The sequence below is a fragment of the Melopsittacus undulatus genome, chromosome 7, assembly GCF_012275295.1.
Source record: "Melopsittacus undulatus isolate bMelUnd1 chromosome 7, bMelUnd1.mat.Z, whole genome shotgun sequence".
Classification (NCBI taxonomy): domain Eukaryota; kingdom Metazoa; phylum Chordata; class Aves; order Psittaciformes; family Psittaculidae; genus Melopsittacus; species Melopsittacus undulatus.
This window is the reverse complement of record NC_047533.1, coordinates 34227314-34253012: the sequence shown is the minus strand read 5'-3', so window position 1 is coordinate 34253012 and position 25699 is coordinate 34227314. Positions and strand designations below refer to the sequence as shown.

Here is a 25699-nt window from a genome sequence, read left to right as displayed (position 1 = left end):
ACAGGTCACCCAGTTGCTCATTCCTATTGGCCCCTTCCGCCTATCGTCACCTCCTCTGTGCCTTTCCATTGGCCGGCTCCTCCAGTCTCCCGTCTCTTCCCTCATTAGGTAACTGGCTCCTTGGTCAGTGACGTTCTGCGTGGCCGCTCCCTGACTGGCCCGGCGGTGGAACGGAGGCGCCGATTGGTCTCTTCTGCTGCCCGTCCGATGCCCGGCGCTTGCTTCCCGAGGCGGCGGCCCTCCCTCGCTCTGCCCGCGACGCCTCCCGTGACCCGCGGTGGCTCCCGGCTGACGCTTCCCGGTGCCGAGCTCCAGCCCGCAGCCGTGAGCGGCGCCCTGGGGCGCGGGAGGGACGGGCCCGGCGCTGTGTCAACACCCGGCGGGGCAGGGGGAGAGCTCCCGCAGCCGGGGAGGAGCGGCCGGCCTGGGCCGCGGAGGCGCTGCGCTGAGATCTGCCCTCCTGCCGCCTCGCAGGCCGCCTGCCTGGGTGCAGCATGACCCCGACACAGTGGGACTTCCCGGTGGAGCTGTGCTGCCGGCCCATGGCATTTGTCACCCTCACCGGCTTGGACGTGGTGTACAATGCCGTGCACCGGGCCGTGTGGGACGCCTTTTGTGCCAACCGCAGAGCCGACCGCGTCCCCATCTCCTTCAAAGTGCTCCCCGGCGACCACGAGTACCCCAAGTGCAGGACGAAGGTAGCGAGCGGCGTGTACCCCGGCTGCTCCCGTCCTGGCCGGGTTCATGCCTCTGCCCGTGCGCCGGGCCCGGGGTGTGCGGGAGTTGGAGGCTCCCCGAGGGGAAGGGCCGTAGCAAGGGCTGGCTGCTCTGCCTGGTTTGCAGACAGCCGAGCAGCACTTCGCACTGCTCGGAACGAGCCGGACCTCTGCTATCTCTTCCCTCACTGTTGAGAGCTTGAAGCTTGAGGAAGGAGCGTCAGGGCCAAGGGCGTTGTAATGGAATGCTATGGATGGATGGGAAACGAGGGTGCCTTAGCTCATAAGCCAAAAGCAGGGATAGTCAGCATGATTTACTTTTTAAAGTACTTTTTAAAGTACTGCTGATCATTTACTCAGCTTTGAGGCATGCTTCTAAAATTTCAGCTTAAATGAAACCTAAAGTTTAATTCTGGAGATACTAGATGTTTGAAATCACTGTATTCAGGGAAAAACATAAAGCCTTTAACCAAATGAGGTGCAGCAGGAAGAATCTATCTGCTGTACTTTCTGCTTTGCAGTGGCAATGAGTTCCACCCTTAGAAAACCATGTTATTCTGTGATGCTGACAAACAGCAGGAATCCAGGCTGGTTTCTCCTCGCTCGGTTTGAGAGCCCTATTTTAGATTGAGCCTAATATTTGATGAAAGTGTGTGAAACATGTTTCTGAACTTGACCCTTTTCTCCAGTCTACCTCTGTCTGTTCTTTGTTGCTGTTATCTCAGACATCAGGCCCTGATGCCAGGTAACTAGGGGTATGTCTTGCTTAATAGGAAGCAAGGGCTTAAAGGGAGCAATGTTAAAGTGAAGATGATAGACATATTCTCAAGTTGCAAGAACCTTTCCTCCTGCTATAAATGTCTCTAAATGGATTTGGTAACTTACTTTAATAATCTCAATATTTTCAGAGGACATCCTATGAATGGTATATTCCAAAAGGAATCCTGAAGACTGGTTGGATGAACAAACACCTGAATTTGGTTCCAGCACTTGTGGTGGTGTTCTATGAATTAGACTGGGATGAGCCACAATGGAAAGAAAAACAGCTGGAATGTGCTACTCGAGTTGAAATTGTCAGGTAGAGTCTTTTTCACTTAGTGCATAATGTACATGGTTTAGTGTGAGGTGTCCCTGCCCATGGCAGGGGGGTTGGAACTAGATGATCTTAAGGTCCTTTCCAACTCTAACTATTCTATGGTTCTATTGCAAGCTAATGGGAAGTGTGAATTGCAGAACCGTTTGTGTATGCTAAAACATATAAATATTCTTAGACACAAATGAAAGGGAACTTGAACCTTGCTTTGTAATGTACAACTGACTATAAAGAAACTATATTTTAATGGCCTTATTTGCAAAAGTTACTTAAGTAAAAGCAACCTCTGAAGTTTCACTTACTTAAGTCAGGACAGCTGTTCTGTTCCATCTAAACAAAAAAGGAGACATTGCATTCTGTGGATGACGCAGTATGTTGTTATGTTCAGGTTTATTTTCCTTTATATAAAATTCTTTCAGTGCTTCCATCTAGACTGAAATCTCATTTTGTTCTCGTTATTCAGAAATAAGAAGTGAAACCTTGACTCTGTGCTATTTTTATTTTAGGCAAAGCTTGCAGGGAAGAAATACAAAAGTTGCTGTGGTTTTGATTCAGAAAAAGACACCATTACCTCCAGGTACTAGAAATCTGTCTGCATGGTTGTGGTGATATCATTTTTCAGAGGGCCTGATGGACTGAGCCCCTATCCTTTGTCACATCTGTGTTCTTAATCTAAGGTCATCTACATATGTTAAATGTATTGTGGCTGCAGGAGGGTGTACAGGTAGAGTGCTCTAAGCATTTGATACTTTTATCCTTTTTTCCTCGTAAGTCCAAATCCATCTTTTGATGCACAGTATCAAAAATGGTTTTTCAGTGTAATACACTGGACATGTCTCCTTGTAAGCAACTTGCATTTTAAATCTTGCTTGAGATTGAGAAAAGCTGTGAAAGCAATGAGAACCTAGAGGGAAGGGTATTTGGTACCTACAGAAGCCTTTCAGTTTAACTCAGCTTTAGTGGTTGAATTTTGGGAGTTACGTGGATCTGTGAAATGTGATATGTTATAACCTTATGTTTCTGTAGGGCTGCTGCTTGGCTGTAGCTGCATGCTTTCTAGTGTCTGGCAAACCGGTTTTTGGTTTTTTTCTGCCTCCTATACATGTTTGTCTTCTGGATGCTATTGTATTTCTCAAGACACATTCTCACATTCTGTGAGATGAAAAACTTATGTCATACTTGTAAGTTGTTGCTAGCTAAGTCACTCCTAGAAAGTTTCTGTAATGTGTTCTGCTGGATGAAGCAGCTAATAACTATGGAAGTAGTAAGAAAGAATGTGGTCTTAGTTTTATCTGTCCTACATTTTTCCATACCATACTAGTCAAACTTTTAGAGCTAGTATGACATTGCAGCACTGTATAACACTTACTTGTGCTTTCCTTCACTTCACTAGGGGAAGATGTAATTGCATCAGAGAGGGCAGCAGCTTTATGTAACTCCTGTGACCTTTCTGGAAAATCCCTCTTTGTACTTCCACACACTGATCATCTTGTTGGTTATATTATAAGGTAAGTGACTATAAGAGACTGTTTTGCTCTGCTGACCATGGATTGGTTTACATGACAGTAGGCCTGCTGGCAACAGATGGGATACACCCATCTCAGAGGGGGAAGGTGATCTTTGCACAGGAGTTAGCAGAGCTTATTGAAAGATCTCTAAACTGGATTTGGAGGTGAAAAGGGATAAAACCAGGCTTACTAGAATTAAGCCTAGGGGCAGCATGCCAGTGTTTGAGGGGCAGTATGCCAGCAACATCCTTCAGTCTGCTGTCTCAGCAGAGGTAGAGGGTGGAGATCCATGTTATAGCAAAGATGCAAAAGTTATTGATAGGTTAGAAACCATGGAAGCACCTGAGAATTAGGGCTTCCCTCCCAAAAGGAGGCGGAGGGATAAATAGCCCAACTGAAGTGCATCTGCACTAATGCACACAGCATGGGCAACAAATAGGAGCTGTGGAAGCCACTCTGCAGCAGGAAGCCTATGACATATGCACAGCTGGAGTGCTGCAATGGATAGTTATAAACTCTTTAGAAGGGATAGAGGCAGCGGGGTAGCAGCCTTTGGAAGAGGGGCAGGCAACTCAGGACTACAAGGATGTTGTGAGGTTGTGCAGGGAGAAAATGAAAAGGGCCAAATCCCAGCTAGGACTTAATCTGGTTACTGCCATAAATGAGAACAAAAAATGTTTCTATAATTACATTAGTAACAAAAGGAGGGCTAAGGAGGATTTCCATCCCTTATTGGATGCAGGGTGAAATATGGTGACCAAGGATGAAGAAAAGGCTGAGGTACTTAATATCATCTTTTGTAGTAAGACCTCTTGTTCTCTAAGTACCCAGACCCCTGCACTGGAGACAGGGATGAGGAGCAGAATGAAGCCCTCATAATCCAAGGGGAAATGATCAGTGAGCTGCTACACCTCTTAGACACACACAGGTCTATGGGGTCAACAGTACAGAGGGAGCTGGTGGAAGTGCTCACCAAGCCATTTTCATCAGTTACCAGCAGCCCTGGCTAAGTGGGGAGGCACAGTTGACTGGAGGTTACCAGTTGTGACACCCATCTATAAGAAGGGCCAGAAGAAGGATCCAGGGAACTACAGTAATTTTTTACATTTCTTGGAAATACATCTTAAATTATTACGGCATTCCAAAAACAAAACCTACTTGTTCTACTTTGTGCTACCCTGGTGTACCCTTGTGTCTGCACTCTTTCCCTATGTAGCATCTTACAGGAGAATTTGGTAATACCTGAAGCTAGTTTGTGAAGCCTAAAATAAGCATGATTGAAAGTAACTTGTTCTGAAGAGCTTCAGAATTTCTGTGTGTGTGGGAGAAACTTGGTGGAGCTTATGAGCAACTTTATTGCAGGTTGGAAAATGCTTTTTATGAACATGCACAGACTTACTATTATACAGAAATAAGAAGAGTTAAGTCTCATAAGGAATTCTTGAACAAAACCACTCATCAGGTAACATTGCCTTATTTTTAAAATAATTTGCAAAGTTATATTGCATGTTAAAACACTAAAATAACGGTGGCTGCTTGAACATTTTTATTCCCCCTCCTTCCAAGTTGAGATGCAAGTATAGAAAGTAAACCTGGTTTTATTTTCTGCAACTTATTTTCATTTTGATTGGTTTTGTTCTTACATTTATTTGTCTTTCCTACATTTTCCTTAGAGGAAAAGCTGCAACCCAAAAATGACATTCTCCCATTAAGAAAACCTCAACTATTTCATTATCAATGTGGGTTAACCTATGTGAACGTAGTATCTGAACAAGTTGTGGGAAATGCTTCCCTTAGTTGTTTTGAAACTTAAAGTTGCACTTAGTTTGGCTTTTTAACATTTGCTTTTCAAATTGTCTGCTCAGACAATGTTCTGTTGCAACTGCGAGCTTCGTTCTCTTGGAAGCTGGGATCCAAGTGGTAAGCTCCAGACCAATAATGGACAGGGTTGCTGTAAAGGTTTTGGGGTGTTCCAAAGGCTGTCCCCTGTTGCAGGGTAAAAGGCTTAGAATAGATCAAATCCTGATGAAACATCACTACTGTATCATAGTCACAGAGAGGACTATTAGGAAACAGTTGCATAGTCAGTTTTTCAAATCAACTGTGGTATTATGTCAGCCTCTACAGTTATCACCTTTATGTTCTCTGTAGGTAACAGGTATGTTTGTGTGTTTGTGAATGATGTACGTTGGTTCTGTTTTGCAGCTTTTATTTGTTAGACACCAGTTCAAAATAGCATTCTTCAGTGAACTGAAACAGGATACTCAGAATGCTCTCAAGTAAGACTGATGTAATTTTCCCCTCTCTACCCCAAATTACTTCTAAGCCATTGACTATAATAAATGTTTTTCTGAATGCAGAATTATTTAAACATGTATATAAGGGGTGAGTTTTTCATTGGGAAGAATGCTCTGATTGTAAGGCTGTTTTCATGCTGTTGGTTATCCTATTCTTAAACTTTATTATCTTGCATGATTTAACACTAATTTAAATATTTCTGTTTAGAAATTACAGAACTGCCTATAATCTTGTGCACGAACTGAGGTCTCATGAAACAAACATACTGGAAATCAAGACCATGGCAGGATTTATAAACTACAAGGTAACAAGTGTACTTCTAGTCTCTGACAACCTTTACTTAAAAACAATAAAAGATGCATTTGAACTTTTAAACCTTTACTCATTACATTTTATATTGCTTTTAAGGAGATGGATTAGAAACAGATATTAGTAGACTACCAATTACACTCAGACTTGCAAAGACTTCTGAATTCCTCATGAAAGAAAGTTCCTTAGCTGAAGTTTGGGAGTATCTTGAAGGATCTGAGTTCATCTGAGACGCAGTTGTCTGAAAAACTTAGAGACTCTCACTCTGTGCATAGGGGGAGGGATGAAAACAAGGGTTGCTTGTTTCTTTGAACATTTGTGTCTTCTTGCAAAGCTTAAGCCAGTATAGTTCAGTTACTGTCTGTTAGGAAGAGGAACATAAGTCTTTTAAGAATCAAATGATACTTTTGTGGTATTTGATGAGCTCTTAGGTAGAACAAGACTATCCTACTATTTACAACAGTACTGGAGTTGGATTCCATCTGCAGGCTTCAGACAGAATTACCTTCCTAGTGGCTCTGCATTTCTGTCTTGAATTTGGCTATGTACTCTTTCATTGATGGCTTGGGGGAAAAGGGGAAGAAAAATAACACTAGGTGAAATAGAGGCCACATGGTTTCAGGTGTAATGCATTATGGTTTACATCTCTCTTTCTCCCTCTTTTCTGTGCTGAGTTCTTCAGAAATATGTAAAATTTGTTTGGCTGTATTGTGAGTGGTGGGTTGTTGGTGGTTGGGGGGTTTGTTTTTTTTTCTTTTAAAGCTAATCCTTAGCAGCACAACACAATTATTTTTTTTTCCTCTTATTTTGATTTCTTTTAGATCTGTCGCCTCTGTTTTCAGCATAATACTCCACTGGATGCAATTGCTCAGTTCAGGAAACATATTGACTTGTGCAAGAAAAAAATAGGAAGTGCTGAACTGGCTTTTGAGCATGCTGCCTGGATGTCTAAACAGTATGTTTTTGCTTAGTAATGTTCCTGGTTTAGTTATTTTATATAGCCTTCTGAAGTTCACTTGTCTAGGCAAGATACAAATTCTGAGCTCTTTATCTAAGAAAGACTAGATCATAGAAATTGTATGATGTTATTCTGCTGTGCATTAATTATTGACTCTTTTTCTTTTCTGGGAATGAACAGGGTATGCCACATGCAGCCACAGAACTTGGATGTGAAACTTCAGAAAAATGTCTGTCTGAAGACTAACCAGGACTTTTAATACAAGTGCACCTTTCAGTTCAATTTGCTGTTCTGGTCGTAATCTTGGCTATGCTTTGTTTTTTATAGGTTTCAGGCTTTCGGTGACTTATTTGATGAAGCAATTAAACTGGGATTGACAGCAATTCAAACTCAGAATCCAGGTTTCTATTACCAGCAGGCAGCCTACTATGCACAGGAACGGAAACAACTAGCAAGTATGCTTTGTAGCCATGATGTAAGTTGGGAAGGCAAAAGTGCTTTGCAATTAACCAGACAGTAAATTAGCCAATGTTTTAGTCTCCAATAGTGGTGGAATAATCCATAATGTGTAAAAAAAAAAAAAATTCCAAGCAAAGGATATGTATGTATTGATGTTACACAAATCTGTTATCTATTGGAAAAGTTACTCTAGAACAAACATATATTATTTATTTTATTACAAATAATTCTGACATGTTTACAACATAATTATTAAAAAAAAAAACCACAACAACTTTTTACATCACTGGATACCTGAAAATTTGCTGGCTTGTTTTTCAGTATATTTTTCTTGATGTCCACTGTATCTGATTACTTACAGGAAGCAGAGAAACAAGAGCATTAGTATTAAAATGTGTGTATGGGGGGGGGGGGGGTTGTTTCAGGTTTTTCTGAAACTTGCCTGGCAGAAGGGGTTCCATGGAAACTTGGTCTCTGCAGTTGATTAACCATACATGCTAATTATATGTAGCCACTCTCCAGCTGACGTGTCCTGAGTTTTTAAAAATGTCTTTGTTCCTGCTGGTGTTATTCAGTTGTTGTTAGGAACTAGTATTTAACTAGATTATTCTTTAACAGTGCTTGAGGTGAATGAAATAGAATGTCAGACTGAATGAGAAGTATCTAAATGTTTGGGTTTCCTGAAGTACTATTTTTATTCAGGTGGCTGGAAAGCTTATATGTTCTAAAGCAAATTTCTTTTTATGAGCATGTGTGTTGGAGCATCAAATAACTTTGCATGCTTTAAAATTAAACACGAACCCTATTTTTATTACGATATTTGCTGAATTTACAGTCCTCTGTGATATATCCCAATCCGGATCCCCTGGAAACGCAAACTGGAATGCTTGACTTCTATGGGCAAAGACCATGGCGGCAGGGAATATTAAGTACGTTTCTGTGTCTTGTGTCTGTGGAGTCTGGACAAGCTTCTTTAGGTGCTGATCCTTCCCAGCTGACTTAGTGGCATCAGCATGTGCTCCCTTTTCCACTGAGACAGATGCAGGGCTGGGACGTCACTCTTTTGTTAGTTGGTGGTATGATTTCAACAGGTGTCAGCTGGAAGCCCAGGAAGTGTGTTTGGTCTCTGCAAGAAACAGAAAAAGGAACCTCATATAGGATCAGGTCTTCAGTAAAGTTAGGCCATACTGAAGCTCTGCTGCTGCCTTGTTTCTGTTGCTGCCTAAGCTACCTTAATAATTGGCGTGCTGCAGTGAAATGCACACCTGCAAAGAGAAAGTGGAGAACTGGGTGCAGCAAAAGTAATGATGCCCCTGAAATGTGATTGTTACAAATTTAACTTGCCATCCATATTGTATCCTGCCAACTGTAGATAGGAACTCATGCCTTTTTTGGTTTGGTTTTTTTTTTTCTTCTGAAAAAGCTTTCTGGATTTTGAAATGGATTGAGAGGATGCAATGCCTTGGTTTTAATCTAATAAGGGAATTTGTGGCTTTCCTAGAAAGGAGAATGTTTTCTCAGAAATTTGGACTTTGAATGCACAGCTTTGGGCTGTGTATGAATACACATGCATTTCTGAGATCTACGTTGTTGACTATGGTTTTACTTTCCTTTCTTCCTCTCCATTTAGTCTCCTTTATTCTTTGTGTATCCTTTGGGCTTTTCCACTTTATCATTGCCATCTTCTAAAGACTTTGGTTCATTTACTATAAATACAGTACTGTCCAACTTCTTTTATCTTCAAGTGTTACTATTTTAAAATTAGTTAGAATCTACTGCCAAGGTTAAAGAGTTTAAGAGAAACTTTACTTGTTGATATATTCATGGTTTTTTATTCCAGCAAAAGTTCATGGTCTTTTAAAGCCCTATACAGTTATTCCTATATTGGCATTCTCTACTGCTAGAGACATCAGCTTGAATCCTTACTTGAGATAGGGAAAGGGCTACAAATTTGTCTTAACATATGCACTTTAAATGTTAATAGATGCAGTTGAAAGACGGGGCTGTCTTACTGTAGTTTGATATTTTTGGGTAGCTTCAGATAACTTCTTTTAAACAAAAGGCAAGATGCTTGTTCCAGAACTTCCCTTCTAGAACGTCAAGGATGCGTGAGTTCTTAAAGTCGCGTATCTGTCTCCTAGGCAAAAGAGTATGTATGAGTTGGAGCATGCTTGAGTTGGAGCTTGCATTGCGTATAGGTTTCCACATAAATAGTTACCTTTGGGTCTGGATAAAATTCCAGTTTCATGGATTTTTCACTGTCTTATGTAGGCTTTGATCTTTCTGATCCTGAAAAGGAAAAGATGGGAATTTTAGCCCTACAGTTGAAAGAGAAGAGTGTCCTTCACTCGGTAAGTTTTACTCCACAAAAAAAAAACCCTAAAATTGTTCTCTAACATTCAAATCTCTGCATGCCTAATTGTAATTGTTCTTTATCTGTTAGGAGCTAATCATCACTTTGTTGAGTAATGCTGTTGCGCAGTTCAAGAAATACAAATGTCCAAGAATGAAAAGTCATTTGAGTGAGTATAGATAATCAGATGCTTTTTTAAAATTAATTTTGCAAAGACTTTCAGTATTGATCTGAATTTCTTTTTTTCTTTTGATCAGTGGTTCAAATGGGAGAAGAATATTACTATGCTAAAGATTATGCCAAAGCTTTGAAGTGAGTATCATCCAGCATTGCTTCTTTTACATGCTGTTGTTCTCACTTAGACCCCATGTCTTATTACTATGGATTAATGTTGGAAGCTTATCTGAGTTGTTCCTTTTTAGCTGTATTGGATTGAAGCACAATCTTTGGAGACTAGGAACTCCACTTTCATTAAAGAAAGCAAAACAGATATGATGAGTCAGCTATTAGAGTAGAAAAACTTCCTGTTATAAGCTGTTGTGAGGATTTGCCTTATTGGGCAAACTTTTTATTACTAGCTTGCTGAGTGCTCTCTCTGTCCTTCCCAGAAGTGATTTCTGAAACTTGCAAGGAGAATTTAGTTCTGTTTAATTGCAGATCTGTAGTTCCAAAACTTAAAAAAAAAAAAAAAAAAAAGGAAGAAAATTTAGCTGAATTTAGTTTTTGTTTATATACCAAGGAATTAGGAAAAGGAATTACTTTCATTGGTGTAGTTTTCTGCTATTAATGTTTACAGAGCTAGGAGAGCTTAGTGCTGAGGTACAGCTACCATCTCTGAAGGATGTGTCTTATGCTTAGTGTCTTTGTGGTTTTTAAGGGGAACAGTCAAGTTGGTGTTAAGTAAGAGTCCTGCAGTGTTTTCATTGATTATGTTTCAAATTTCACATGTTGTAAAGGGAGTATGTTTGAGGTAGGAGAGGTGCGTTTACTGCTGTTACTAACTGACTGGAAGCTACATGGAGGAGAAGACAGGCTAGGATAAGCAGATCAAAACTTACTGCATAGTCAGTACTAAAGTGTATTTTTAATGCAGTGCTGGACTTAGACTCTTCTGCCTAGTTGCTGGTTTTCAAGTTCTTTATGTGAAGACAAAGGAGTTTTCTTACTGGTCTCTTCTTCTACCCTGAAATAGAAAATTAGTGGAGTAAATGTGTTTCTTTACAGTAATTTTATGCTGTTTTCAATAGGTCATTGCTGTGTGTAAACAGTAGACTTCAATCTAGCATTTGTGTTAGCAAAGATGAATTTTGTATTAATGCTAACCAAATAAGTGCAAGCCTCTAAAAGATACTGGGGTGTATAACTTGTTTTTCTTTGACTTTTACTGCAGGCTGTTGGATTATGTTATGTGTGAATATCGCAGTGAAGGATGGTGGACTCTTCTCACTTCCATATTGACGACGGCTCTCAAATGTTCATATCTGATGGCTCAGCTGAAAGATTATATAACGTACTCTTTAGAGCTATTGGGCAGAGGTATTCTTTTCAGAAATATACTCAGCCTATACAGAAAAATTAGAGTATGTGTATTTGGAAGTCTGACAAGTCATCGTCAGGCACAGTGCTTGGAGTAGTTTAAATGTTTTGACTACAAAATATCTGTGTACCTGTGAACTTTTACTACCTTCTCTCATATGCTGGGAGTTGAATTTTCTTGTTCTTATAAAATCCGTAGTATTTAAATTGCCTGTGTCAGGATATCTGAGGCACAGAGCTTCCTTTGAAACTGTTCAAGTAATGTAACAGAAGCTTGCTGAGCTTAGGGATGGAGGAAGAACTGTAATAGAGCTAGAGGAAAAAAAAAATTTTGTAGCAAGTAACAAAGCTAGCACCATTTTTTCTGGGCCTTAAAATCCCAATGTGTCTCTCTTGGACTTCTTTCTAGAACTCTGCTGATGAAATATGCTTGTGGTATGTTTTTAGGAAAAAATGTGACATAGGGTGGCTGCACAATAATAATGCAAGGACTGTGTTTTGTATAATGTCTGTTAGTTGATATTTCTGTTGAAATAATCCTTTTATGCCCTGAATCGCTAATTAATAGCACTATTGAAGTAGGTGTGGTAAAAATGGGTTTGCATCTTCTGTTAGCTAGTGCGTTTACTCTGCTCTGTATTAAAGAATAGCTAGTGAGACAACCCCACCTTTTGTGATCTTCAAGAGAAGAGTGCTTACTTTAAGTTATTTTTTTTTTTTTGCTTTGGAATTGTTAATAAAATTTCCTTAATTTTGGTACCTTTTTTTCTTTCCATCACCTTCTCTAGTTGTTGTTTCTAACATTATCCAAATCCGCTTCTTTGCATGTTCCAGACTTTTCTACTGTTTCTTCTGGTTTTAAACATAAATAACATTATTGAATAGGCATTATTCTATTGGGATTTTCCTCCAATAAGTTATGAAATGCTTGTCTAACAAAAAATATTTTATTTGATTCCAGTGGAAGTAAGAGGAAGCACTTAAAATCAGGGAAGTTCTGAAAACTGAATGAATCCTTTATTACTGGTAGATGGATGGTAGAAGTTTTCCCCCCAGAATGTGTTGTTTTTTTTGAAAGATGCAATCTAAAGAAAATGTTTACTTTTAAGTTAAAAAAATAGTAAGGGGACTTGCTTCAGTCTTGCAATGTTTGTTTTTGTTCTGTTTCCTAGCATCTACTCTTAAAGAAGATCAGAAATCTCGAATAGAAAAAAATCTGATAAAAGTTCTAATGGTAAGTGGCAAAACTACTACCCTTTTAAAAAATCGTAAGAGTGGTCAGTATTTGGTAGCCCTCTCTTATTGTTTGTAATCTTCTATCTGGGTACAGAATGAAAGCCCTGATCCTGAGCCTGATTGTGATGCTGCAGCTGTGAAAGCATCGCAGAAGTTGTGGGCTGACCGTGTTTCTTTGGCAGGCAGTAATGTTTTTACAATAGAAGTCCAAGATTTTATACCATTTGGTAAGTAAGAATGCAAATTAACACCAAATCATAAATTTTTATGTAGTTATATCTTGAAATTAAATAATTAGGAAAAATGTAAAGCTATGAAGTGTGTATTAAAGCCAGCAACACTGAAACTCTTGTTTCAGGACTGCTCTGTTCTTCATCTAAACAGTAAGATAAGAAATCATGAGGAAAGCCCTGATATGGATTACTAAGGTGGAATTCCTTGCCTTTTGAAAGACTTCTGCCAGTTTGGTGTGCTTTGAAGTAGGACTCTGAGAAAACAGGGCAGGATGTGTGCAAAGTAATACTCCCCATAGAAAGAGGGGGCATGAGAGTGAGTGTTAACTACAGAAGAAGTGTATTTAAGTGTACAGGGTTGTTGGGTTTGTTTGTTTTGGGGTTTTGTTTTGGGTTGGGTTTTTTTTTTCTGCTGGACATCTGTCTCCTCTCCTCTGCAAAGGTTATGGCCAAGTGCTGAAAAGTGGCTCTCTGTGATGGTGTTATTAGCCAGATTTGTCCCACTTGCATGCAAACGGAAGTTTTAAAGAGTATACACAGAACAATCCCTAACACAATTATTTCAAGAGTTTATTGTTTCTTTTCTTTTTCTTCTTAATTCCAGTGCAATGCAAAGCAAAATTTCTTGCTCCAAGTTTTCATGTTGATGTTCCTGTGCAGTTTGATGTGTACTTGAGAGCTGATTGTCCTCATCCTATCAGGTTTTCTAAGCTATGCATCAGTTTCAATAATCAGGTAACTATGTTCTCTCTGTGACCTAGTGATGGAAACTTATCAAAAGAATTGAATAATACCTAAAAAAATCCAAAGTTCTTTCCCAAAAGTTTGTTAATATTGAAGATGGAAAGTTGTTTTTCTTTTTGTGTTATTTAACAATTTTGACAAGCACATTGATGCTGTGATAAAACTTCCCAATGCAGTTTGATTAATTAATCTATTGTATCTTTGGGTTTCTATTAATGTTTACTAAAGTTTCAGAAGTATCATTTTAATCTCTTATTTCTCTTTATGTTCTTGCATGAAGTTACATTAATGGATATTTTGTGTTAAAGAATTGTGTTGTAGTTACTTGCTAAGTCTAACTTCAGTAGTGTGAAAAGTAACAAGAACACGTATAGTTTGATCCAGTAACACAGAGCCTTAATATTTGCTTTGCCTACCATTAGTCTCTAAAGATGTCTGATTTATCAACATTTTTCCCCACTCCTTCATTACAGGATTACAACCAATACTGTGTGGTAGAAGAAGGCTATCAAAAAAGTGATATTCTAGAACAGTCATCTCAAGGAACAATGTGCTTAGTCCCTGGTAAAACGAGGAAGTTCACTTTCAAATTTGTTGCAAAAACTGAAGATGTAGGAAAGAAGGTTGAGGTTTGTCAATTTCTTTTACACCCTTCTTGCTGACACTTACAAAGAACTCAAAGCTACAAAGCTGCCTCTAATCTGGCACCAGTTACTAACATCAATGCAGTTCCAGACATGAGTTCCTGAAACTCAGTACCAAAATTAAGGAAATTTTATTAACAATTCCGAAGGAAAGAAAAGTTCACAAAACCTTAAGTACTGCTTCAAGTTATGTTTTTTTTTCATATGTGCAACACCTTTATTTTATTAAATGAAATTAATAAAGTGGTGAGGTGTCTTCAGCTTGCAAAGCTTCGAGAAGTTTTATAGTGATAAACATCATTATTTTGCCTGTATATATTGGAAAATCATATTTTTATGGTAGGTGATCTGAAGACAAAGTTATTAGTATGTGCCTAAACTTGTATTTATTAGATCACCTCTGTGGATTTGATCCTTGGAAGTGAATCTGGCCGATGTGTGATTCTGAACTGGCGTGGAGGAGGTGGAGATGTTGCTTCATCTCAAGAAGCATTACAGGCAGCACGTTCCTTCACACGAAGACCTAGGCTTCCAGACGGTGAAGTGCACTGGGACAGCTTAACTATTCAGGCAAGCACTATGTGAGTAAAAACTTGGTGATATATATAATATATCACTGTAAATTTCCTGAGAAATCCTAATCTTCTGAACTCTCTTAAACTATAGGCTGTTTTAATCTTTTTAGAATAGGCTTAAAAACTTGTTATTTAAGTAACATATAATAACTGAGTCTTTTCTCTTAAAGGATTATTTCTAGAGTGCCAAACATTTCTGTTCAGCTCCGTCATGAACCTCCTGCTCTGACTAATGAAATGTATTGTTTGGTTGTGACAGTCCAGTCACATGAGGAGACGGTGGCCAAAGATGTTAAGCTTACAGCAGGTTTAAAGCCAGGTATTTGTGGTTGTTTTCTTTTAATCCAGTAGTCTCTGAATTGTTTCCTTGTACTTGATGCAATGCAGAGATATACAATAAATGGCACTCTTGCAGTAATTAAGAGTCAAACTGAAGTGAAGGTTGGGAATTATGAGGTACTAGTGGTAAGAACAAGAATGAATAGACTTAGTTATGGTTTTCTTAACCACTGCTTGACAGTGGTGTTTTTGTGGGTATTTCAAATGATAAGTCTTTACAAGGTTGAAAGAAAATGTCAAAGCTTTTGTATGCCTTCCTAACCTTTAATTTGCTTATAACTAAATCATCCTTTTCCCAAGCAGTAGGTCTCTTCCTTGCTGAGATGAAGGTATTAGCTAGCAGTAGGTAAATGTTTTCTAAGTGCAGTCTTCATGGGTTTTCTCCTGCCCTCATCCATGCTTTTTTCCCTGTCTTGTACAATGTGGTTTGCTTTTTAAACAAATTGAAATTTGGAGAGCAATGGAGAGCTGAGACAGTATTCCTTTGAATGAAAAGGAAAAAATACAAGTGTTATATGCCTAAGTCCTCATTAGCTGTATGTAGTTATTGTTGACAATTTTCAGTATGTGAAGTCCAAATGTTATCCTTGGTATGCCTTTTTGTAGCAGTTATCCAAAAAGGCACAAATATTTTTAGGACACTGGCATATAGGATGCAGTATATGCTGTGAACTCTGAAATGGAACCACATTTCCCTGTACAGTGGTACGGTTCTTTAAGCTTGTTTAATTGAATGTTTGTGCTTGGCTTTTAAAGTTTAATAGTTGGTCTTGATTTTTTTCTTTTATTCTCTGTCTTGATCTTGACTCTTAACTTGTGATATGCAAGGTCAGTGTGTGCTTGCCCATTACATTAAAAAAACTATTGAAATTTGACATTTCATTTGTAGGGAAGGCAATATATTTTCTTCAGATCCAGCTCATTGGCTTGTTTTGCTTTGAAAATTATTCCCCATGATTGCAGTAATGCCCAGAATCTAATCAACCTCTGATTGAAAAATGGTGTTGTTAACATTTATACATTTGGGTTTATGTATTTTCAGTGCAAATTTGGAAGAACAATTTTATAAAGATGTGAAATCATTTAGTCATGCTCCTGAAAACAATAATTGCAGTACCGTGAAACTTCCTTTTTACTTCATATAGAGTATCAAGAAAAGCTTGACCCACATAATTGTATTTTGTATATGGTAGGGAGCACTATCTAGGTATGGCTTCTGATTTTTAAGATTTTTTTTTTTACTGGTCTAAATAGATGAAATGCAATCCTTGCAGGATGTGAACCCGCCAACATAAGAAACTCAAGACATCAAATCCATCCTCTGCTGGTACTTTTGAAAGGTTCCCTCAACCACATGAACAATGTTAATTCCTCATGCATTGTTTCTTGAGATTAGTGTCTTACTATTTTTAGTTACTGCTTTCATGTTTCAGTGATCTCAGCCTGTGTGAATATGAAAGACTGGTTTTTATCCTAGGGCAAGATGCGAACCTGACTCAGAAAACTCAGGTGACTCTTTGTGCAACAGATGCATGCGATGACTCCTTTCCTGCACTGCTTCCTGATATTCCTGTAGGAGACTTGCAACCAGGGGAAAAGGTGAAGGCTTAAAACCTTATTTGTATATTGCACTTAAGAAAATGGGGACCAACCAAAACAAAGCTCTCATAGAAGGATCTGTGTTTAGTTCAGATATCTGAGCCAATAAATTAAGTAGTTATGGCATATTTTACCTATTACTTGTAGTTCAGTATTTCTTTAGCTATATATTCTTTTGGACTATATTTGGGAATAAGGTGTACTCTGGGATTGATAATACATGGGGGAGATAAGAAATGAAATAGAGGCTAGTCTCAATTATTAATTAAATGCACTGTCTAACCAGCAGTAAATGATAATAGTCAGCAAGTGTGATTCAGCCTGGTAGAGGATCAAATGTGCAGGTGTTGCGTTGCACCAAACTGGAATTGTAACTAGTAAATAAGAAGCTGATGTACCTTATACAGTAATGATTCTCTTGTACTGTTAAGTAGCAGATGAGCAGTAGAACAACTGGAGTTGTGCTAATCTGATTAAAATAATTCACTCTGTGACTAAGATCATGCATTATAGGAGATTCTTTACATCTAGATGGCACTGTACTATTGCCCTCTTGGACCAAGTAAGATGATTAAGAAGTTTTGGACAGCTCTAGGCCTAATTAATATAATTTAGGTATAGCTTGACTTATACTGTGTCCTTTATTTTGCAGCTAGAAAAACCAATATACATTCGTTGTGGAACAGTTGGTGCAAGGATGTTTCTGGTTTACGTTTCTTACTTAATCAACACTATCGTTGAGGGGAAAGAAATCATCTGCAGGTGTCACCGGGTAGGATGTAAAGATGTACCAGTTGTTGGAGATACATTCATGAAATGCAAGAAATATTCTCAATTTAAAGGCTGTAATTCCAAGACTCTTAGAAGCCTTTCTAGTAGATAGAAAAAATGCTTAATCAGCAGTATGGTAGCCCAGTTTAGGGTAAGCAGTTTCATAAGTGTAATCAGAAGACAAGTTTTCTGTATTTATTCTTAAATAGCTTAGCTACATTCTGTCCTGGGGAGGACTTTTTACAATGATGATTAAAAGTTACTTTACATTAGTAACCTCTAACATCAATAGCCATATCTGAAACTAAAAGTAACATTTTTTCCCCTCTTCTTCCTACCACTTTTGTTACCTATGCAGGATGAAACTGTAACAATAGAAACAGTATTTCCTTTTGATGTCTCAGTCAAATTTGTCTCCACAAAGGTATGTGTTTGAGAAGTTGCTGATATTTTGGAATTGCACCATTTTCAGTAGTTGTGCCTTATTTAGTTAGAAATATCCAGAGCTTGTGTCTGTCTTCACAGTTGGAGCACTTGGACAGAATATTTGCAGATATACCATTTTTACTGATGACAGACATCCTGAGTGCTTCTCCTTGGCCTCTCACTATTGTAACCAGTCAGCTACAGCTATCAGCTTTCATGACACCAGTAGATCAACTGGAATCTTATGTGGAGAATGGTAAGCTTTCTTAAATTATGCTCCCTATCAGAAGGATACTTTTGCATAAATTGGGAATAAGGAAGTGGGACATCTTAAAAACCATTTGCTTATCAAACTCTAAATAGAAGGAAGCTGCTTAATACTATAGTTGCTTGCCAGAACACAAACAGTAGTTCGTACAAATGTAGTTGTTCTTCACTAGACCAAGTAAATAGACTTGAATTGGTAGATGGTAACCAAAATTCTAACTATAACAGATGTAAGGGAAAGCATCTGAAAGTACTTCTGATACACAAATTTTTAGATATCCAAATGAAAAGACACTCAGTATTTCCAGTGTTTATGGGCTTTGTATACTTTCTGGAATGCAAGCACATTAGCCTTTGGATGCTGCCTCTGTGATGTAGTAGTGTGATCCATGTCCATGGTTGCAGGCTTGAAACTAAAAAATGTGAAACTAGACAGAGTGCACTGTGGAAGAGCAGTTAGAAGTAATCATCTTTTTATGCTAACACAGTTAAATAACTTATTTAAATGTCTGCATTTGTTGAGCCAGAGATGTGAAAATGTGTGTATTCTATCAAAACTGAGAATAAAAAGAGGCAGTCTGGATGGCTGCCTGATGGTGGGGTAGCTGTCCACCCATGTGATCAAGGACTTGTAAGATTCTAGTTCCTGTGTGGATTTGAGAGTTACCTGGCAAAAAGCAGTTATTTCCCAAGTCCTTTAGTTTTCAAACTATGATATTTCATCTTCAGCTCTGGCACTTTGTGCTTGTGCCAGGAGGTGTGAACCCCCTTAGATACCAGCTATTCAGCTGCCCACCTTCTGGGTTGGGTTGTTTGTTTTTTTGTTTCTTCCTTGTAAGACTTAGCAGAGATTAATGATTAATTTTGAATGATTGAAACATATATTTTCTGAGTACTTTTTTAAATAACTCTCTAAGGGAAAAGGTAGGGTTTTTTTTTTTCTCAGTCCATTCAAGTGGAGAGGAGGAAAAAGGAAGAAAAAAAAGAGTGAAAATGTAAAGCTAGTAGATGTTTTTTGTTCCTCTCTGATCCATTTGGGTGGGAGAGGAAAAAAGTCTGTTGTTTATCATGCTTTAAAACTAAGATTATCTTATGCCTCTGAATCTGCTGTGGGAGATGTGTAGAACTTAAATTGGTGTTATTTTATGCTTTCTGGTGTGTATGAATGCTAAGTTTGCAATGACTTGTACTGTGTGTACATGAAAGGCCTCATGATGCTGTTCAGAAATAAGTTTTCATATATCTGTGTGTTGTGATACTTCATGATCTCTAATGAATTTACATAATCTGTAGATACACTTATGAGAGCACTTCAGAGGCCTTTCTTGCTGAACACTTGCATCATATTGGACTTTTAGACTTGGTGGCTTCTGCAGTCATGATTACAATTTGATTTTAAACAAAATCTTGCTGATAGTTGTTTTACAGACAGGTGAGAGTGCCAGTGAGTGCTTTTGCCTTCGATGCCCTCCAGTCACTAATGCTAGTGGAGTAGCAACTGGATGTTATGTCATTTCCTGGAAGAGGTAAGTATCTCTGGGCCTGAATGAAGAAATAAGCTGGTCTGGATTTGGGGATGATGGTGAGTTGGGTGTGGGGTTTTTTTGGTGGGTTGGTTTTGTTGTTTGGGCTTTTTTTTGGTGGGGGTGGAAGGGTGGTGTTTGTTTGGTGCTTTTTTCTTTAATTTTTTGGTCTTTTTCTGTTTGTTTGTTTTGGATCTTCCTGTAGCAAGCACTGGTCTAGACTTTGGACCTTACTAATTACTGCTTAGCTTCTTAGACTTTTGATTAAATACGTATTCCATTTAAGAGATAAATATTATGTGATTGTGGTTTTAACATTCCATGAAGCTTTCCTCTTTGTAAGCTCTTAGGTCAATTACAAAACTATTTTGTCACTGGCTGCTCCCGCTTTTCTCCAGTCATTAAATACTTACTTTGAGAAGCCAAGCAAAAGGAATAGCTTTACAATAGCAGAAGCAAACTTCTTAAATGGGAAAGCTGCTTTCCCACCCTAGATTGTGGATTTAGGTATTCACTCAGTTTTCTGAGACAAATGTTGAGGTATATCTTTCTTCTAGCTTACTTTTATTTAGCTTTAGAGCTATTTAGTTTCCTTACTTGCCTTTTGCTATTTTGCCATGCTGTAGCACTTTTTCAATTTTTCTTTTGCTCAAGCAACCCAATAAAAGGATTTGGGTTTTTTCCCTTCCACTATGGAAGTTATGAACATTTTAGCTTAGTCACATGTAAGTGATGTTCTTTTGATGTACTCACATGATACTTTATGTTGTTTAAGTTTCAACATGGTCTGTGGTTGACTTTCTCTGCAGAAGTTCACCTTTGGAAAGTGTACCTGTTGTTAGGACAGTCATCACTCTACCACATGTGATTGTAGAGAGTATTCCACTCCATGTTAATGCAGGTAACATTAATTTGACAATATATACGTCCCAATTAGAAATTTTAGGACTGCCAAAGTTTTACAGCATCCAGAGCTTGCATTTACTGTGGCAAAAAGCAAAAAACTGATGTTAGATATTATGGAGCTAGTGAAATAAACTGTGTCATTGCTTAGACTGCTTAAAGCCTTGCCCTGTTTCCCTCCTTCAGTTCAAGGGAAAAACTGGAAGGTAGACACATACATTCTCTTAACAGCTATCAATGGATAGACCTGTGTTACATGGCAGCACAGAGGCCAGTTACCTCTGCTGATGCTGCCTTCCCAGTAGGTTCCTCTAGATGCCTATGGCAACAATTGTGCTATCCACTTATACCCTGGCTGCAACACAGGAAAGAAACAGCCTGGAGAATTGGAGCTGCTGGCAGGCAGGTGAACTGTTTCTCTACTAGCACTTCACCTGTACAAGAGCAGAGGGGGAGTGAATGCTCACTGAGCACACAGAATTCCTATGCTTTCCTCAGTGTGGTTTCCTTTATACTGAAATTCTTCCACCATCCCTTCCTGTTAAAATTTGAAAGAGCTTCCTGACTGTATCTGATACAGTCTTGGTAAGCTGAAAACAGTTAGCAGGAACCCAAGTGACTTCCTAGTTAGCATTCCTGGACAGTGTTGGCAGTTGAGGGCTTTGTAACTAGGTGTTGCAGAAGTGTTATTGAAAAGTTGTAATGAAGTGGTGTTCTGTTCTTTAAGCTTTTCTTATGAAAAATCTTGTCAGAAATGGTTTTTTAGGTACCTAGTTGTATTTTTTCTTCAGACTTTTCACTGCTGTTTGCAATAGACTTACTTTTCTTTTTTTTTTTTAATGTATGGAACTTTAAAATGTATTTTGTTTTTGAGATTACTTACCTTCTTTCCAAAGATCTGCCATCATTTGGTCGAGTCAGAGAATCTCTACCGGTCAGATACCACCTGCAAAATAAGACAAGCTTAGTCCAGGATGTGGAGGTGTCAGTGGAACCCAGTGATGCGTTCATGTTCTCTGGCCTTAAACAGGTACAGAATTGTCACATCTACTGATCCTTCTGGCTTCTCTGGTAGTGAAGATACATTGATTAGACCTACGCTGATGTGCAGAAAGGACAAACTCATTGCTTATAGATGTTTATGGTAAATCCTCTCTGGAAGAATGCATGGATGCAGACTTCATTTAAAGAAGGGCTAAATGGAAGCCTGACTAGGAGCTGCTTGTCGTGGTGTTTATGGATTACATGGTGTTTCAGTATAGAAGCAATAGTTCAACTAGAATAGGAGAGTAGTTGTATTCTTTCCAACTCCAGAAACTATGCTGTATAAATACAAAGTAAACAGGGGAGTGCTTTTGGTCACATCTATGGTTGTGGCTTCTTTTTTCTTTTCTTTTTTAAGATCCGATTAAGAATCCTTCCTGGCACAGAGCAGGAAATGTTATACAACTTCTATCCTCTGATGGCTGGGTATCAGCAGTTACCATCTCTTCATGTAAACTTGCTGCGATTCCCAAACTTCACTAACCAGTTGCTCAGACGTTTCATACCCACACACATTTTTGTAAAGGTAAGACTGTGAGAAGTGTCCTGTGTTTAAAGCGTCCCTGGGGTGCTGCTCTGTTTTGAGAGATGACCGTCCAGTTCTGCTCAAAGCTGAGTGTTTCTAAGCAGACTAAAATGGCCAGATTCTAACAGTTATTTGCTTTGAAAAGTCTTGGGTTGTACATTGTTGTCATCAACCAAAATCCTTAGAAAATCTGTTGAAGTACAACAGGTGTTTGGATAGAATTAAATGAGGGAGCTGAATGCATTTAGCCTGTGCCTGGTGTTCCAAATCTTACTCTGTAATATGAGTTTAAAAATTGTCTGTATTTGAGTACAGTGGACTGAGATAAATATAATACTCTAATACCATACTTTGTAGCATTTCTTGGAGAAAGAAAGTGTTTGAGCAACCCACATGACTAGGCTGAGAAACACAGCAGCATCCCACACCTCCATAAATAATTTCTAAAAAAACATCGTCTTGGTGAATCACTCAGTCTAGATTTATTTTTTATTCTGAAGTGGTACAACCCTGAAAACAATTCAGTGTGTCATGGAAAATGGATCTCAGGCTTCTTTTGACTTTCTAAGAGTCATTTAAATCCAGATGCTCAAAACAGTGCTTTCTCATTCCACTGCTGCTGTCTCCAGAATACTGTATTCCACTTTTAGTTAGACTCTTAGCAAGCAGGGAGCCAGAAGAGTTTGTTTGTATGACTTGAGGTGGACTTGTTCAGACATTTATAATCCTGTTTCCAGGAAACGGGCCTGGCGTGCTTTCAAGTTTGTTTTAGCCAAAAGAGGTGGGCAGAACTTACCTTTTATATATGCCATCTGTCAGTGGTTCTTCTAGATTGGTTGTCAAGATGGCCTCCTAAGTCAATACAAAAGGCGTTCCTCAAAAGCATGTGTGCCCAGCACTCCTGTGGAATCTCTTGGGCTTCAGAATTATTTGCTTTGGTTTGGAGTTGTCAGGACCTCAAAACCCCCTTATTTTAAGGATGCCTTTTCTTCTTTAAAACTTCCTCCTTGCTCTGTCCCATCTCTAGTGATTCTCCTTAAAATTCCTCCAAGAAACTGTCAGTCTCATTCCTGTTTTGTTAATAATAATCAGCTTTTTATACTGTGGTAGTCTCAGAACTGTGATCAGCCAGGCCTTGTCCTAAGCTGTCCAAATGTGTACAGAGATGGCATTTGACAGGGCAATTAAGGAGTGGAGGCCTCTAACAGGTACCCACTGGGCCAAACTGAAGTTTCAGCTGGACATCTTCTGTGTTTGTGCTACTATTGGAAACCATTAAATGTAAGAATAGGATCAAAGCTACACTTGTGTACTAGAGCTACACTGATCAACATAACGTATTGCAAAGCGAGTTTCGTAACAGCCTTAGTCTTTTGTGTTTGTGGGGGGGTTTTTTGTCTGGCTTTTTTTTTTCCCGTTTTAATTCTCTGTCTTTGTTTTCTCACAGCCTCAGGGTCGTCAGGCAGATGATAACTCGATTGCAGCTGCATAACTTTTGGACCTCTGCACTTACAGAAAATGGTTTGTTGCACAGACTATGTAAAGCTCACTTTGGAAACGTGGCTTTGATCAAACCATAAGAATTAAACTTTATTTTTGAATTACAACTCCTGGCAGAACTAATGTTTTAAACCCCTTATGTCTTTCTTTAAGGAATAAACACGTGGGGAAAACTTGGTGCTTTATTTAACAGGAACATTCTTTTGAAGTTAACTTTGACTCTTAAAAGTATTATTAAGGCATATTACATGTCTTGGGTATTTAAGTGAAAGAATGCTAATTCATTTGACTGAAAGTGAAAGATGTTTTTATAATTAACAGTAAGTTGAAGTCCAAAGTTTGTACTTGGAGAGTTACAGCATTGAAAATTATCATTTGCTATGTCAGTCTGTTCTGTGCCACTTGTGTTGAGGGCGCACCAGGGTATGCAGCAGAACAGTGAATCACAAATGGTTACGTTGTACTGTTGGAATTAAGTGGCTTACTAGTCCTTTAAAACCATAAATCTAAAAGGCACTATTGCTCTAGGGTAAGCCATGCATCCAAATTTGAATTCAGCAGTTAGTCTGATGAGCAAAGTTATTCCTAACAGTGGTACTATCCAGCCTGAAGCTGATGTGGTTTTGGATTACTTTTACACACACAGCTCCCAAATTAAAGATGTGTCATGGTGGTCTCCTGCTGTGTGAATTGAAAAAATGGCCATCCTGTTGTTGTATAGCTCCAGATGAACTGGTGTTTAAAATACAGTAGATCATGTATATAAACAAAAAATGCATTGTGAAAACTTCTGTTGTTTAACTTTCTAAATAATTACATTTTGATTGCTTGGGAAAGACCTTATTTATTGTCAAAGTGAAGTTCTAATAAACAGCTTGTGACAGAGTACTCCTGAAACTGGCCTTCATTCCATTGTTTTCACAGCTGCACAGCTGTTGTTTCATAACTGGTCTATTTTGTGGGCTGATCCTTCAGTACTTAAAAGGGACCTATAATAAAAATGGGGAGAGGCTTTTTAGCAGTGCCTTTTGTGATAGGATGAGGATTAATGGCTTTAAACTAAAAGAGGGGAGATACAGACTGGATGTGAGGAAGAAATTCTTTACAGTGAGGATAGTGGAACACTGGAATAGGTTGCCCAGAGAGGTGGTGGGTGTGCCATCCCTGGAGACATCCAGGACCAGGCTGGATGTGGTTCCGGGCAACCTGATCTAGATGGAGATGGCCCTGCTCATTGCAGGGGGGTTGGACTAGATGAGCTTTGAAAGGACCCTTTCAACCAGAAGTATTCTGTGATTCTAAGTCCAAAATAACAGCTGTAATACTTTGAGAAAAGCATTAGAGAAGCATGTAAACATTCCTTACCAGAAGAAAGACTGTAGGCTAATCGGCAGTCCTGAAGAAATGTGCATGAGCATATACAGCTTTTCCATGGAGTGCAGCTGTAGTTTATGAGGAGTTTTTTTCTGGTGTAGAGAGGTGACTGACAAACCATGCTGGTAAGAGCAAATGAAACCTTACTTATTCTTTGCTTAACTATCATGAACTAAGTGGCAGTCATGGAATAGGCATTTTATCTCTTTTAAGAGTGGAAAATGTGTTTCATTTCCAGATTATTATTTTGTTTGTTTTAAGTAGCCACTCAGATTACAGCAACTCTGGCACCTCTGCTACTGCTTCTTAAAAGACATGTTGATGCAAGTGGTGTGTTTGGTGGAAAACTAGAGTGCCTTCCCCCCCCCCCCCCCCCCCCCCCCAAAATAGTCCAATAGCAAAATAGTTATTTGCATTCCTTTGAGAAAGGGGAAGGCACAAATTGCTTTCATGGTTATAATGATATTGAAGTCTTGAGTGGTGTAAAAAAAGTTTCTACTTAAAATGGGAAGTAGCGAAAGTAGGAACTTTAACAAAATAATGTAGAAATACAGAAATGCAAATTTGCCTCACACCATGGAAAAAAAAAATATACTACTTTGCCATAGTTGTAATTTCTATTCTTTTTCTTGTTTGCAAAGGGAATCTCATTTTGTGTGATCTTTATAGCTGTAAACACTACAAAGCAAAGATTTTTGTCTTAGTTGTCTGCAAAGTGCTAGGCACAGCTTTTATGCTATGTAAATGACTGATGTGAATGAAAAC

The 25699-nt window shown here is 38.7% G+C and overlaps 1 protein-coding gene across 1 annotated transcript; it reads left to right on the top strand.

Annotated features, from left to right (window-relative positions):
• The first annotated feature begins 230 nt into the window (after positions 1–230).
• Positions 231–24448, top strand: TRAPPC11 (trafficking protein particle complex subunit 11). The gene is made up of 29 exons (XM_005149033.4): positions 231–698; positions 1625–1794; positions 2316–2386; positions 3203–3317; positions 4680–4779; positions 5523–5596; positions 5823–5919; positions 6746–6879; positions 7210–7357; positions 8177–8270; positions 9613–9692; positions 9785–9863; positions 9952–10006; positions 11085–11230; positions 12403–12464; positions 12561–12693; positions 13304–13434; positions 13917–14072; positions 14481–14668; positions 14833–14981; positions 16479–16600; positions 17253–17372; positions 17730–17795; positions 17897–18053; positions 19482–19590; positions 20397–20488; positions 21387–21520; positions 21893–22060; positions 23508–24448. Exons 1-29 carry the CDS (start codon positions 495–497, stop codon positions 23550–23552), a joined length of 3399 nt encoding a protein of 1132 aa, XP_005149090.2. The 5' UTR covers positions 231–494; the 3' UTR covers positions 23553–24448.
• Positions 24449–25699: the final 1251 nt, after the last annotated feature.